At 47.0% G+C, this 16,882-nt stretch overlaps 1 protein-coding gene across 7 annotated transcripts in view; it reads right to left on the reverse strand.

The window, feature by feature from the left end:
* TTC7B (tetratricopeptide repeat domain 7B) overlaps positions 1-16,882 on the reverse strand; it is a 188,684-nt gene that overhangs the window by 104,159 nt on the left and 67,643 nt on the right. For all 7 annotated transcript variants that reach the window (XM_036315440.1, XM_036315461.1, XM_036315451.1 and 4 more), the window contains 2 exons: positions 9,685-9,763; positions 2,481-2,653 (listed from right to left, as the gene is read on the reverse strand). In XM_036315440.1, the coding sequence (XP_036171333.1) occupies positions 2,481-2,653; positions 9,685-9,763 (252 nt within the window). The remainder of the gene's footprint in view (positions 1-2,480; positions 2,654-9,684; positions 9,764-16,882) is intronic.

Below are 16,882 nucleotides of genomic sequence, written 5' to 3' on the forward strand. Positions count from 1 at the left end.
AGGGATCTTCCTCAACCTGACAAAGGGCATCTATGAAAACCCATAGCGAACAACAAACTTAATGGTGAAAGAATGGATGCTTTTCACCTCCTAAGATCAGGACCAATAGAAGGGTGTTTACTCTGTCACTTCTATTTAACAATGTACTAGAGGTCCTAGCCAGGGCAATTAGGAAAGAAAATGGAATAAAAGACATCCAGATTAGAAAGAAAGAAGCAAAACTAATCTCTATTTGCAGATGACATAATCTTATATATAAAAAAAATCCTAAGGAATCTAAAAACTATTAGAACTAATGAATATTCAGCAAGATTGTGGTATACAAAAATCAACAGAATCAACCCAAAAATGAAATTAAGAAAATAATTCAATTCACTATTGCATAAAAAAACTGCGCGCGCGCGCGCACACACACACACACACACCCCAATTTAGAAATAAGTTTAACCAAAGAAGTACAAACTTTATACCCTGAAAACTACAAATTGTTGAAAGCAATTAAAGAAAGCCTAAATAAATAGAAAGAAATTGATGTTCATGGATCAGAAGTCTTAATAATGTTAAGATGGCAATACGTATCAAATTTATCTACAGATTCAATGAAATTCCTGTCAAAATCCCAGTTGCATTTTTCTTTCCTGAAATGAACTGACTCCAAAATTCAAATGCAAAGGAAGGTGGGTAGGGAGGACAGTTCAGGGGTTCTGGGCTGATTTTGGCTGATCACCTTCCAATCACTTGCACATGAATATGTTGTAAAATTGATTGTGGTCATGTAAGCACAACTATATGACTATATTAAAAGCCACTGAATGGTACAATTTCAATAAGTGAATGGTACATATAGTATGTGAATTACATCTCAATAAAATGGTTAAAAAAACCAGGTGTGTATCTGTCTGAAATGAAACATGTGACTCAGTAACCAATCCTGGTATGAAAATGGTTCCTTTACCTAGTAACTGCATTTTCTAGATCTGCATGCTGCCTCCACAGTTCTCCCCATACAGATGGGGAAGCTGCTGCTAGGAGAGTCTTAGTGGCTTAGGAAATAAAGAAGCTTGAGCTTTCTGCCTTCGACGGGGGAGGCCACACTGGAACAGCATCCACACAGAGAGCGCGCTCCCTCCACCCGCCCTCCATCTGTCCACCTTGATCTGGGCAGGGAGCAAGAACTGACTTCCTCAATATACCTGGCACCTTATATGCCTGTCTATCAGAAGCATCTAAAGCAGAAAAAAAACCAATGTAGGGTCTATTTTTAAGATATAAATATCACTTTCAAAATGAACCCAAATCTACTTCTAAATAGTTCAGAAAAAGGGGTCAGCATTGTAAAGTGACCTTGGGAATGGCAAGAACACATGTTCTATGAATCCAGATAAGGACGAAGGAATAAACAGGCTGTGAATTAGGCAAACTCATGGCTCAACAAGGCCATGAAAAAGGAGGATAAAAATGAAATTAAAATAAGCCCAGGGAAAACGTTAAGAATATGCTCACTTGTCTGAATTTGTACAAGAAAGGCAAACTGATCAAGATGATGAGGGAGAGAGACGCTTAAGAAGACTAAGAGACAGGTGCTTTGAGAAAAGCTGTCCCTTGACAGTGCAGCAACCACTTTCAGAAGGTACACGTGTAGTAAAAATCTATTCCCTCCTCCTAACCACTCCCCATCCCTGCCCCGTGACTATCGGTGCTTTCTCCGGGGCCTGCGGTCTCTTGGCCATTTTTCTAATTTGACAACAGCCGGAGAGGGTTTCCCTCTTTATTTATACATGTTCCCTTTCCTTCACGGAGAGATTCTGAAATGCCATCGTGCCTTGTCCTTACAAGAACAGGCAAAGATGGGAAGTAAAGGCTCTGAGGGAAAAGTCAAGAATAAGTCCACATCGTTCCTGCCTGCTTGCCCTTCTCACGGTCTCTCTCCCTCCTTCCCCTCCTTTCCTGGCCTGGGGAGACCCAGGTAGAGGCAACAGCGGCTCACTAGCCCATTATCCTCACAGGTGATCGAGTCCCAAATTTAAAACTTAAAATAACCAAGAAGTTCTAAGGAGACAGCACCTTCCAATCAATCACTCGCACATTAACTCTCCTTCATATAGCTAATTCAGTTTAAAACAATTTTTTTAAAACAAAAAGATGAAGGAATGGAAGCAAAGTACAAAGTTAACTTGCTGGCTTTACAACTAGCTTTCTCGCTGACTGCATACAATGCTGGGCTTCTTCCGATAAATGGACTGAGAAGTCAGAGACCAATAGCAGCGGCTGAGATGGGAGCCTTTCCCGAACCGGTGCACAGACGTTTGCTGAAAGTGTGAGGAACAATGAGGTGCCTCGCTTAAATTGGTCAATGACACGTCTTCATCGGGTTTTCTTTCAGGGGAAAAATATCTGCCCTCGAACTTCTACTCATCGTTGAATTTTCCCAAAGCTCCCCCCCCTCCCCTGACATATAAACGAGGAATCGGCTCCCATACTTCTCTCCTGAGTAGACACGGGCCTTCCGGCTGAGGCTGTAGGTTTTTGTGTTGGCTCCTTTTCGGAGAGGGTCGTCCAGAGGCGACCGGCACGGCGGGTCCTCCAGAGGGTTCCAGTAGCTCTGTTCACACATCCCCCGTAGCAGGATCTCCGCCAGCTGCCTCGCTATGGTCTGGGACACACAAAGGAGCAAAGGCATAGCATGAATCTGTTTTGTATCATTCAGTCACCCGTCTGCTCAATATTGTTCAGTCATCACTTTGTATTACGCACTCTTCCAAGGCTCATAATGAAATGTTTGGATGAAATTATATCAGTTGATGACAAAACGAAGACAGGATACACTAAGATATTTGGACAATTTCAAAAACTAAGTTCATGCCCTTCAAATGCCACCTGCCTCGGTTACACTCTGAAACACTAAACCTGTTTACAAGTGAAACTTCAGGTTAAGCTCTTTTTCAAAAACCCTTATAAATAACAGGTGAACTGCAAATATTTTCATCACCTCCCAAACGATGCCTGCTAAAGCCCACACTTCACAAAAAGCCACTACTCAACCTAGGTCAGTGGTCGGCAAACTGCGGCTTGCAGCCACATGCGGTTCCTTGGCCCCTTGAGTGTGGCCACGAAGTTTCAATCGCACTGTACGTGCACGCCCGCACGTGGTATTTTGTGGAAGAGCCACACTCAAGGGGCCGCAGTTTGCCGACCACTGACCTAGGTGATGTTATCCCTGAAAAAATCTCTGCTTTGATGATAAGATGACGTCCAGCGTAGATTTTCAGACTGTCTTCCTCCCTAGAATGCCACGGCCTGGTCCTCCATGGCCCCACCCTGGGACCCCGCTCCTGACAGCCCTGTTCTCGGTGACCCTGGGCCTTTGCAATGGAGAAGGCCAAGTGGGGAGTATGGCTAATGATCCAGAGAGGCCTTTGTCCAACGTTGGGGAGGCATCTCCTTCCTCACCGTGAAAACCCAGGGGTGCCTGGTCCTCCTGAATCGATGCAGATTACTACCTTCTCCAAACTCCAGCTCCACCGCCCACAGCAGCCCAGAATGATGTATGGGGGGAGGAGCACGCGGCTTCTACTAAGAAGTATTTTGTTGACTGATGCGTGTTAGTTTGTTTCCAATGACAAAACAAGAGGAAAGGTAAAAACAAAAAAAGAAGAAAGAAGAAAACCCTTCTGAAAACAGAAGCACTGCACCTCAGGTGGCCCATGATCAGCCAGAGGCGGCAAAAGAACCATCCACCAGCAGCTTTTCCAGGAGGTCTCAGCGCTCTGCAAGACGCAGACAAAGGATGCTGATCTTCCCTGCAAAGGAGCCTTCTTTAATAATATGTTCCAGAGGAGACCTCTGCTAGGCTTTCATCCATGTGAAATCTCTTTAAATGCCGTGAGGAAACTTAAACACAACCAAATCACTAGCTTAGTGGTTTCCGATAATCACTGTGTAAAGGCAAATTTTCTTGATTATTCTCAAGTAAGACTCATTGGCTTTAACTGTCTATAAAAATGTGAAATTAAACCACTCCTATCATCCCCAACTGAGCCATGTGTAAAGCTCTCTTAAGAACACAATTTCCAGGGCCTAAACGATTCCTGAACTGTTTTCTTAAACCTTCCGCTCTGGTTTCACTTGGACTCACTGCAGTCGTCTAGCTAATGACTTCTGCTGGGAGTGTCGATGGGCAAAAATTACCTGCGCTCCCCGCAGCTGAGCAAGAAAGGATGCTAAAGGAAAAAAGGCACAAGGACCTTCATTTTCTGGATATGGAGGGATTCTAAAGTGATAAAAACCTCTGCCCCACACAGTTTGCTTGTCCACTACTAGATCGCAATTCCCTCGGGCATTACCCTTCCAGAGAGACCTTTACAGTAGGTTTTGATATGTGCATATTCTAAAGGCACCCATCACTTCACCAGTGCCCTACCGATGAGAAAGGATGTCTGCTTGCATTCACTGAAAGCTCAAATGACGTTCAGGAAGAATGATTAAATATGAGGAATTATCAGCAAGATCACCAATATCTATCATACCTTTTGTTTTATTTTTAATTTTTTAAAAATGTATTTTTACTGATTTCAGAGAAGAAGGGAGAGAGATAGAAACATCAATGATGAGAGAGAATCATCGATCAGCTGCCTCTTGCATGCCCCACAATGGGCATCGAGCCCGGAACCCAGGCATGTGCCCTGACTGGAATCGAACCGTGACCTTCTAGTTCATAGGTCGAGGCTCAACCACTGAGCCACGCCAGCTGAGCCATATCATTTATTTTTTACCTGAAGGTTGCATTTAGCTTGCAGTTTTAATGCTTAAAAACTGCTGGTAACTATCAAATGAACTCAATTAAAGGAAGGAAAGGAAGAAAAGGGGCCCGAAAGAAGACTCGAACTTTTACATACAAACTCAGTCATGAAATGCACTTTTTTGTATGTATTTTAAAGTGTAATAAAATTCACATAAGATCACCATTTAACCATTTCAAGTGTGTACAATAACGGCATTTAGTACATTCACAGTGTTGTGCAATCATCACCACTCCCTGGTTCTAGAACATTCTCATTACCCCCACTGAAACCCCAAACCCTTTTAAGCAGTAAGTCCCATTTCTCGCCTTCCAGACCCTGGAAACTACTCATCTGCCTTCTGTCTCTGTAGATTTGTCTAGCTGGGGTATTTTCCTAAAGTGGAACCATATAATGGGAGGCCTTTGTTTCCGGCTTCTTTCACTCAGCATAATGTTTTCAAGGTCCATCCTCGCTGTAGCATGTGTCAGTGCCTCACTCCTTTTTATGGCTGAATGCTATTCCATTTACGGCGGCACCACATTTTGCTTACCGAGCTGTCAGCCAACAGACACTTAGATTGTGTCCATCTTTTGGCTGTTGTGAATGGTGTTGTTATGACCATTCATGCACAAGTTTTTGTTTGAACACCTGCTTTCAATTCTCTGGAGTATTTATCTAGGAGTGGCATTGCTCTAAATGTACTTTTAAATCATTCTCTGCTATGGTTTCACACCAGACTGAGTTTGACAAAGCAACTTTCCATCTCATATGACTATCACACATTTGCAGTTATCAGCTAATCTAGAAAGAATCAAATGGCTATTAAGACCAATGAAAACCCTGTCTGACGAATGGCAGTAGCTGGAGAGGCTTTCTGAGGTCCAGGAAATAAGACCCAGGAAGCGCCTCTCAGTGAGGGTGGGCTAAGAATCACTGCGCAAACTAGAAAATGGGGCTCCCACGTCCTGCCCAGCACCGCCCAGCTGGCATTTCTGAGGCAGGCACAGGGATGTGGACAGGGTGGGGCAAAGGGAAGTTTACAGTTGTTCCCATGGAAAGTAACACAGTAATTAATGATCAATAATCAAAAAATACAGTAATAAACTTCGTGTTTCCCCTACTCACAGCTGTAAGCCTACTTTTGCCCTACCTTGTATTTAAGTTTCTCTCCAAGAATTCTGACACATTCCTTTAAAAATATATATATGTATTTGTATTGATTTCAGAGAGGAAGGGAGAGGAAGAGGGAGATGGAAATATCAATGATGAGAGAGAATCACTGATCGGCTGCCTCCTGCATGCCCCACACTGGGGAGCCCACAACCCAGGCATGTGCTCTGACCGGGAATCAAACCAGGGACCTCCTACTTCTTAGGTTGGTGCTAAACCATTGAGCCATACCAGCCAGGATTCACACACTTTTGGTTAAGTATTCAAGGAATTAAAATAGTTTAACTTAGGTCACAGGAGGATCATCAACCAAGATCAAAGGTCTACTCTCATTTTGTTTTTTTGAAATATATTTTTATTGATTTCAGAGAGGAAGGGAGAGATAGAAACATCAATGATGAGAGACAATCATTGATAGGCTGCCTCCTGCATTAGGGATCGAGCCCACAACCCAGAAATGTGCCCTGACCAGGAACTGAACTGTGACCTCCTGGTTCATAGGTTGACACTCAACCACTGAGCCACGTCGGCCGGGCTACTCCTCTCATATTAACACTGACCAGTTAACAGCTGAGAATGTCCAGGGGCAGCTCCAGTCTACCCAGACTTTCTTTCAAGGCCTCTTCGCTGTAATTCTCAGAAAACAAACAAAGAAACCTGTCTTCCTTCCTAACGTATATCTATTTATAAGTTCAAACATATTAATTTAAAAATCATAAACGTTATAATGAAAGATATTCTCTAATTCTGAAAAATAACATTAAAGTTAGCAGCAGGCAGATTCCAACAGTGTATTCAATACAGTCGCTCTTTTTAATGAGAAAAAAAACCATTCGTTTCCTTAATGAATCAATATATATCTTTGAGAGACAACAATATGAACAAATGCTCCATATGTAAGCAATTTTGAAAGATGGCCTTTTTCATTGTGCTTGAAAAAGTTATAAAAACATTTGCTAACATAATCAGTTACTTATATTATGCTTCCAAATTTTGGATAAAGCTGTTAAATTGACCAGCTGAAACGTTTTATGGAATGTTGGGAGTAGATCAATGAGGGGGAAAAAGGCAATGATTTTTATCCATATTTTTCAGTGGTTTCCCTGTAAAACATGGATAAAAATTACTACAAATTGAAATACTTTGAATTTCTTAAGGCACCTATAAATCATATGACTATGTAAATAAATATTGAAGACCAAGTGAGTTGTTGTGGGGGGGAGGTATGTGTGAAGTCCATCTTCTCTCACCCCCATAGTCCCAGGAAAGCCTATGGCTTAGCCATCTGGCCCCATGAGTTATATGTCTGCATCTAAAACTCTGGAGACATCAAACGGAAGATACAGCCTCGTTTCTGTGACAGGAATCCGTTAGCCTGGCCCCAGGGCATGCTCTCTTACAGCATTTAAAGGATTTGTGATCATGGGAGGACAATCGCATGGATGACAGAAGACAAAAGAAACTTCGATCTTACATGGGATTTCTGTATCAGTGGTGACAGGCAGCATTTGCTCCCAGTAAGCACCAGGCCTTTGCCCAAACCCTCACTCAATGGCTATGGCTCTGAAGGGCAAGCTATGAAGGTGTGATGAATGTCTCCAGGAAGGAAAGGGAAGGATTAAAAAGGAAGAGAGAGAAGTCAAGTCAAAAGGAGAGCCAAATGGCTGATCAACCTGTTATTTAACTTCTAAGTTTTATAGCCAATACTAGAGGCCCAGTGCACGGTCCCTAGGCCTGGCCTGCGATCAGGGCCATCTTCCCCAGCTGCCCGCAGCCGGCCCCGCCCCCTCACCCCCATTTGCCATTGGGTGATAGGTGCCTGATGGCCTGGGGAAGTGACCAAGAGGTCAGCTGTTCCCACCTGCTTGCTGGCCCCGCCCCCCGCCATGGGTGGCCATCAGGAAAAGGGACCAAGAGGTGGTCAGTACGCCTCATAGTGACTGGTCCAGCGGTCGTTCTGGTCGTTCTGCCTTTGGGGTTAATTTGCATGTTACCCTTTTATTATATAGTATAATTAGTTAAACAACTAGGTACTGCTAAGGGCTAATCTGCTTTGCTCTGTATGAATCATTAGCATACAAGCAATCCCTTCCCCCAATGGCATCTGGGAGGGCTTACATTCTACTTGCCTTACGGGATGCATTTCTCATGTTTAAGAGAGAGCACTACAGATGAGCAACTGAAAAGATGCCCAACATCATTAGCCATCAGGGAAATGTAAACCAAAAGCATGATGAGACAGCACCTCACGCCCACCAGGATGGCTACAGCGAAAAAGACAGACAACAACAAATGTCGAGGGTGTAGGAAAACTGGAACCTCATAACTTCTGGCGAGAATGTAAAATGGTGCGACCACTTTGGAAAAGAGTTTGGCAACTCCTCTAAATGTTAAAAATAGAGTTACCATATGATCCAGCAATTCCATTCCTAGGTACATACCCAAGAAAAATGAGCACATATGTCCACATAAGAACCTGTATAAGAATGTTCACAACAGCATTATTCATAACAGCTAAAAAGTGAAACAACCCAAACGTCTATCAACTAATGAATGGATAGGTAAAATCCTATATAATAAAAGCCTAATATGCAAATTGTCCCCTCAGGCGGTCGTTTGACCGGGAGTTCGACCGCTCACTATGACGTGCTCTGACCACCAGGGTGCAGTGCAGAACATGGCGGAACATGGCAGACATCGGCGACTTCTCTCTGGCTACCTGGGAGCGAGGGTGATGGGGATGGAGGTGTGGTGAGAATGCAGGGTGTCTGCTGAGCTCACTCTCATTCCCCCTGCTACCCTCCCCTGGGACAACAGGGCTCGTGCACTAGGGAAGCCCCCACACTCAGGTGCCAGGTGCCCATGAGGAGCCCGCCCCGCACCCACGCAGCATCTTCCGGGTGAGCCGGGCCACAGCCGCCAGGACCACAGGGGCCAGTTGGGCTCCCCATGGGTTTGCACAGAAGCCGGTCTGCAAGGCTGGCTAGGAGAGAGCACGCTGCCTGCTTGGCTTCCATGCAGCACTGCTGGGCAGCCCAGAGGCCCACGCTGCGCCCTGGCCCGCAGTGTCCGCCACGCTCACCACACCTACATGTGGGGACTCAGGTGCTGTGACTCAGGCAGAGGGGGGCGCACGAGGACCCGGGGGCCCAGGTGCTGCCCAGGGCCCACAGGTCAGCTGGGACCTGCCCTTCCATGCCAGATGCTCATACTTTGATGGCCGGCCAGGCCTAGGGACCGCACCTGTGAACAAATTTCATGCACTGGGCCTCCAGTGTCTTATATCCATACAATGGAATACTATTTGGTAATAAAAAGGAACAAAATGCTGGTGCAGGCTGCAACATGGGTGAACCTTAAAAATATCCCAAGTAAAGGAAGCCAGTCACAAAAAGACCACATATTGTATAATTCCATTTATATAAAATGTCCCAAAGCTGGAAATCTATAGAAACAGGAAGTAAATGAGTGATTGCCAGGGGCTGGAGAACAGGAAGAATGGAGACTGACTACTAATGGCTATGGAGTTCCTTTTTGGGGCGATGAAACCTTTTAAAATGAAATATTAGTGATGGCTAAACAATCCTGTGCATATACTAAAAACCACTGACTATAAACAATTAATTATATGGTATGTAAACTATATCTATTAACATATATGAGAGAGAGAGAGAGAGAGAGAGAGAGAGAGAGGAGAGAGATCACACTTAGTCAAGTCATTCACCATACTTACCATTCGCAGGTTCTGAGTTGTTCTCGTCTCGACCGCTCTGAGGAGCTCTCTGAACCTCCCCACTCCTCTGGTCAAGTTCCTGTGTGCACACAGAATTTGACAGGGTTTCCATCTGGCGTGTATTAACATCAAATGTTTCATACACATATTTCAATGCATTTTATCTACATAAAAGCTGTTGGCTATATTTTAAGCAACAATTATCCTGAATGTGCCCGTCCATCTTCATTCAAATCTCCAAAACATGACCTAGGATTGATGGATTTTTGTGTTTCTGCAACCAAATTTTCTCACAAAAACAAAAGTTGGAAAATCAATTCTGAGGCTCCCTTCTCCCCGCCCCGCAAAAGCAAGATATCTTGCCAGAGTCTATCTTCATCCTTACGTGGCTCCGTGGTTTTCCTGCTCTGCTGAGTGGCGCTGAAATCTGTCTTTTCATCTAAAAGGTGGGTGGCAACTGGGCAACAGAAATATCCACAAGGCACCGCATGCAGTGTGGGGAAAGGCTACTTGTAACTTGCCATTTTTATGGGTGAGACAGAGAGAAAAGGTGTGAGAAATGCGGGGCTCCACCAAGCAACCACGCTGCATCTTTGCAAACATAAATTACCGCCCAATAAATCCATCAAGTGCTCCCCCACCCCCCGCCTCCAAGCCCGCGGAGAAGCCAAGGGTCAGAGGCCCCTTCTGGGAGCAGCTGTATGAGCATGGAACCTGAGCTGCCGGCGGCTCAGAACACATCGCATCCCGCTGCCCCACACACCTCACAGGGACGTGTTTGGTGACACATTTCATTAAGGGACAAATGATTCTTGAGTAACATCCTGGTCAATATATCCAGGCCCCACTTGTCCTCGCTGAAAGCTGCTGCTCAGCTGGCGCACTCCCCAGCCGGTCCCTTTACATTGAGCGCCGCTACCACCTATGACATAACTCGGGGATATTTATAACCTGCTCATTAGAACACATCTCATCTTTCCAAGACGCCGCAGAGCCGGTCAGCCGGTGCAGACCTGTCAGCCAGCCCCGCAGGCTGTGGCAGATGCTCCAGGCATTTGGCCCTCTTCTTGGATGACATTTTAAATTGCACAAAGGTATTAAATCAAACTGAATGTGGGTTCTGTACGTTACAAACACTCTCAAGGGCTATCAATTCGCCTCTTCTACCTACATGACATCCCAGAACTCTCATTCACAAGAACAGCCCCAGAACTTCGCTCAGTTTATTGGCACGGGTACACAGAGACTCCCATCTTCCTCTCCCCCACACGGATCGGGTGGTAGCAGATCAGTGTTTTATGGGGGCACAGAAAGGGAAGCGCGTGCTCAGGACTCGAAGCAGCGCGGGAGGAGATCTAAGAGACGTGGGTACGAATCAGGTAACAGGCCTGGGGACATGCAATCTCCTCTGCTTTCCCCTTCGTTTGCTTTTATGGGATCCGTGTTCTCAGGCAACAAAGTGCATTTGCTTTTGGACTGAAGCTCGGTTCTCGTAAGCAACGTGGGGGAAGGAGACAGCGACAGCTAAAACGTGGACGGGCCGAAAGGAGTCGTCTATTTTATTCCAGAATCACTGATTAAGCTCCCACGATGTACGAGGCACAAAAGCAGTGGCATTTTGAACTGTATGACAGGGGTGAGACTGAGACGACACAATGGGAGGCCCAGGTTGCGAGGGCTGTTTCCCAGGGTGGAGATCAGGCCTTGCACGGGCAGCATCAAACCTACACACTGTAACTCAGGGAAGGCTGCAAGATGGGAACTGGTCACTCAGAGTGAACCCGCGTCCTCCTTGCAGAAGGAGTGACTTATCGAGGCAAAAACACAATTTTCTAGCTGTAATGACCTAACACTGTCTACTCATTATGACACGGAAGGGACAGGGCTTGCTCAGGTCCCCAGGCCCGGCAAGGGAGTGAGCCGGGAGCTCTGTCACCTTCTTGGGCAAAAGAAACTCGAAATGAAGTACAGCTCAGGAGAAAGCACAGACTATGAGATCAAGAGCTCAGGCCTATGTTTTGTATCATTAATATGCAAATTACTTTATATATATATATATATATATATATATATATATATATATATATATATGGCACACGGTACTAATTTCATGCATTCCAGGGATGGCAGCCAATGAGATACTTCTAGGAACCGGTTCACAATTGGAGAAAATCTGTTGGCCCAGGTGAAGCGGCCCAGCGCCCAGGGCAATGCCTCCATCGCCGCCTTAAAGGAGAAGGATGGATAAATTGACTTCCCCTCAAAGGCGGAGGTGGCTCTCCCGTGCAGGACCAAGGCCCTCTGGTGGAGGCTGGAGGAAGTCCCCCAGACCAAGGGGCAGTCACACATGCTAAGGGGAAACGAGGGCATGTTCCCAAAGCACTGACGTTACCTTGGAAGCAGATACAAGTTTTTCTCAAACTGTTTCTAGTGTGTTTCTGTGAATCAAATTCTTCCTCAAACTGGGAGGCATCCTGCCGGTGAACCAAGGATCCACAGCGGCCGCAAATGTCTCGGCAGGCCTGGGGCTGTGCTGCCCCATGAACCGCGGCCCCATCCGGCTGACCGCGAGGCTGGCTGTCCAACCACAGGCCAACTCGGCAGCAGGAGGAAGGAGGAGCTGAAGGTAAAAGGCTGCTCATTGTAAATATTAGAAAGTGAAGAAGAATCCAGATGCAGAAACATGCGATTCTCACGGACGCCCACACCGTTCATACATCTGTAGGTCGCATCATCTTATTCAGCCGATCGCTTTCACTGTTGGCAGCAGAAAAAACAATTTCTAATCTAGTTGGATAATCACGAGACAAAGGAACAAAAAGGGAAATTCACTTGTAAGAATTACATTCTAAATGCTATGAAATAACCCGACTGGAGGCAAGTGAACAAACGCCACAGGATTGCTTCTTGTCTCTGAACTGTTACTTTATCCTTAAAATGTTGTGATCAACAACTAGGTGGAAGGAACTGCTGCTTAAAACCTCTGCTCCAGAATGAGGAGAGGCGAGGAGTGTCCCTGGGGGTGAGGGCTCCCACAGCCCCCTGACAGGAGGTCAGTTACCCATTTCAACACCCCTGACAGAGCGCAGTGATGTCAGAACTCATTATGGCAAACCATTCTCCAAATGAATGTCCTTGCCAACCCCGGAGCAGCAGGTGCGTTGGCAAACTGTCAGAACGCGGGGTTCACCCCTGCCTGGCTGGGGCCAGCTCCCCGAGCCGGGTGCCTGTTTATCCAGGTCAGACGGTTCCCAAACAGCTCCGCTCTGACCAGGGAGAAAGTGCCAGCAGGTCCCTGGAGCACCAGCCCGTTTTCAGCCAGAAAAACAGGCAAAACCCCGCTTCCACTTTCCAGTGTCACTGCCTGTCCCCAACCCAGTGTCCCAGGGCCTTGCTCTTGTTCAAGCGCAGGCAACCTCCTGCTGGGTCTCTGTCCCTTTTCATGGGGACACTGTTTCCCTCTCCCTGACCTACTTCCATTTTTTCCTTCTCTCCTCCCTTTTCTATCTGGTCTCCTCCTCCTCCTGAATCTCCTCCTTCCAAGGGCTTGTCTGCTGGCCATGAGGTCAGTGCAAAAGCATGACTTCCTGCGGACACCGGCGGGAGGGGCCTGTGGCTTGCCTCTTGACCCCCTGGGCCCTGCAAGCAGCACTTTTGAGGTCCGGCCTCTGAAGTGTACATTCTTATGAACAAGCCTGCAGCAGCGCCTGGTTCTGTTCTAGGACTCGGAACGACATCCTCAGCTCCTGAATACCGTCACTGGGCCTGTGTATCTAACCGAGGGGGGGCACGGGATGGAAGCAGGGCTCCCAACCCCAGATAAAAACGGAAAACTCAGAGACTGAGAACCACGTCGCCTCGCGATGGGCGCTACTTCAACAGCAAGCTCAGAATAGGGCTTTGTTCTTCCTCTTCCCGTTTCTTGGGAGTGAGAAGGGGAAATACAATTCTCCCCCTTAACTTATCCTTCTAAATTATCGTCTGACCTCAGAGCTTGGCCCAGGCCACCAATCCACTTAAAGTCATTATCAACTATCACTGGTGTGCACACTCAAAGTCCTGATGTGAATACTTTTGTTGTTCTGGATGTCAAATCCCTGGTCTCTTACCAACCATCACTTTTGGAACTCCCAAGTGGCAGGTTATTCCAGCCTTTACTGAGCACCAAGTCCCAGCTGAGGACACACTGGCGAAGGCCACCACCCCTGCCTCAGGGAGCTCAGAGGCTTCACAGCCCCCAAAAGAATGTAGGCGCCCTGAGGACCAGGGTCTTTGTTTTGCCCACTAACATGTCCCAAATCCCTCAAACAGAAAGCGCTCAGTAAATACTCATGGGGTGAATGTAATTCAGAACTGCCAGAGTCAGATGAAGCAAGGCCACAGGGGGTACATCCCCCCGCCTCTCGTCCCCCTTTTCGGCACTGCTCGTGACGGGCAGTAGCACAACACAGCTTTCTCCTACACAGAATCCTCATGTGCCCGTGGTGGCTGTGCCTGGGTGCCCAGGGGAGGGGTGACACGCCGGTACCAAGCGGTCGCCGGGCATGCCTGGCCTGACAGCTTCGAGAAAGCTATGTAGATAATGAAGATTTCAAGATTAAAAAAAAAAAATCTTCCAGACACTTCAGGGAAACTTTCCTTCCCACATGCCTTTACACATGCTCCTCTCTCTGTCTGAAGTGTCCAAAGAAACTTCAAGTCATCCATCAAGACCCAGCTTCTCCGGGAAGACCAAGGCACCGGTCCTGGGTGCTCCCAATGGGAGCGCCTGTATTTTGAGCACAGGTGACACTTAACACACTGATTTTCATGTGTATTTACGTCTGTCTTCCAACCAAACTGTGACCATCTTGAGAGCACAGGCCCTCTTTGTACCGCCTCTCCATGTCCCAGCAGCCTCACAGAGCTAACCAGGCACCCGGTGACACCTAGTAAGCGGTGGACCCCACCCCACCCCCCACAAGAGTGAGCACAATCTTCTATTCTGAAATCCCTTTCCCATTCTCTTTGCTGAGAAGAGCTTTCTTGATTACCAAGGGAACGAGTGAACCAGGTACTTCTTACGTCAGGAGACGTGCCCATAGGTGTTCTGGACAATGTCCACGCTTATAAGCCCAGGAAAACAGACGTATCGTACACCTCTAGGCCCATCTCTCTCTGTTCCCAAGCTCGGGAACCGCTTCCCCTCCGTTGATATAACCGTTAGTATCATCAATTGGAAAAGTCTGAAATCAAAACCAGAGACCCAGAGCCGGAAAGTGGGGCAAGAAAAGGCCATCCTTCACCGTCCAAAGGCTCTCCTGGCCGCTGTCGGCTGCTGCCCCGCACAGGCCAGGCTTCTGTCCTCTGCACACTCTGGCCTCGGATCCAGTGACATGTGTTGTGAAGACAGATGCTCTCGCGGCCGTCAGGGCCCATGGACCCGACCCACAACCTTGGCCTCGTTAGCAAAGGACTCTCTCTGACCAACGCAGCCAGCCAGCTGCAGCCCAGATACAGTGACGGGTGTGACAACCATCCGCGCTGGGATGTGAACAAGCAGGCAAAGCGTCCGGAAGTCTCATTTCAAACCTAATGAGAGTTGTGCCAGGCTTAACAACATTTTTTTTGCCTACCTCAGCAACTGAGGCTTCCTTGGGACAAAAGCAGAGGGAATAAGGCATTTTGGTCAGCTGGCCGGGCAGCAGGCAGCAGACAGGCAGACTCTGTGTGCCAGGCAGTAGAGGCACATATCTACAAAGGCCCGGAGAATCCTCTCAGGTTCTCGACAGGGACATGCACAAAGGTGCCTCCCACATGGCGTGCAGAAGGCCTGGATGAAAGCTGGACCAACTGCTCCGGGAGCTCAGGCAGGGGAGCGACTCAGCCTTCTGCTCTTTCTCCCACTCCCAATCCCCGAGTCTCCGAGGAAAAAGAAATAGGGCCAGGCTTGCTTGGTCTCATGTCCTTCCTTCTTTCCAACCGCTGGGATTGAGTCAAAGGATAGCCATCCTCATTCAAAAAATAATTGTTGAGCCCTGGCTGGTGGCTCAGTTGGTTGAGCACCGTCTTGTACACCAAAAGGTTGTGGGTTCAATCCCATTGGGGTGAATATGAGAGGCAACCAATCAATGTTCCTCTCTCACATTGGTATTTCTCTCTAAAATCAATAAACATATCCTCAGGTGAGGATAATATATATATATAGCTGCCTGGCCGGTGTGGCACAGTGGTTGAACAGTGATCTATGGACCAGGAGGTCATGGTTCTATTCCCGGTCACAGCACATGCCTGGGTTGTAGGTTTGATCCCCAGTAGGGGGCATTTAAGAGGCAGCTGATTAATGATTCTCTTATCATTGTTGTTTCTATCCCTCTCTGCCGAGGTCCAGCTCCAGCAGGTCCAGGGGTCCCCAAAGGCGTGGACAGAGTCGGCGAAGAAGGGATGACACGGAGACAGCGTTCAGTTGATCAGCAGCCTAGCCAGGATCTCTAGCCAGGATCTCCAGCCAAGTTCTGTTCAGGATCTCCAGCGAAGTTCTGGTTAGGATCTCCAGCCAGGTTCTGTGTCCATGTTCTCTTGCTAGGTTCTCCAGCCAGGTTCCCCAGGTTCCCCAGCCAGGTTCGGTCACCAGATTCTGTAGCCAGGTTCTTCAGCCAGGTTCTGGCTAGGTTCTCCAGCCAGGTTCAGTCACCAGGTTCTAGTCAGGTTCTCTTGCCAGGTTCTATAGTCAGGTTCAGTCCAGGATCTTTTGCCATGTTCTCTCGCTAGGTTCTGTCTCTAGGTTCTGTTGCCAGTTTCTGTCCAGGATCTTTTGCCATGTTCTCTCCAGCGAAGTTCTTCTGTCTCTAGGTTCTGTGTAGGTTCTGTCTTTTAAGTTCTGTCTTCTAAGTTCTGTCTTCTAAGTTCTGTGTGTTGCTGTTTTGTTACATCTGTATTTATATCAGTTGATTCAATCCTATCAATCTCTATTACAAAGGTTAGGGCGTTTCTTATCTCCATTCCAGGGAGTAAAGATTATGTAGCTTAAGCATGATTGTTCATAGTTAAAGTGATTAATTACCCGCCTGGCACTTAGTTAAGAGGTTTTATTCCCTCCCTAACTTCAGGGGAAAATCCCTACCTGGGGAAACAACCTTTCTCAGAGACCTTGGTTAAAACACATAGTGCCAAGAAGGTGAGCAAACATATTAAGAACAGTATGCCATATATGCCAGGT

Source organism: Myotis myotis, unplaced genomic scaffold (genome assembly GCF_014108235.1).
Source record: "Myotis myotis isolate mMyoMyo1 unplaced genomic scaffold, mMyoMyo1.p scaffold_m19_p_1, whole genome shotgun sequence".
Classification (NCBI taxonomy): Eukaryota; Metazoa; Chordata; class Mammalia; order Chiroptera; family Vespertilionidae; genus Myotis; species Myotis myotis.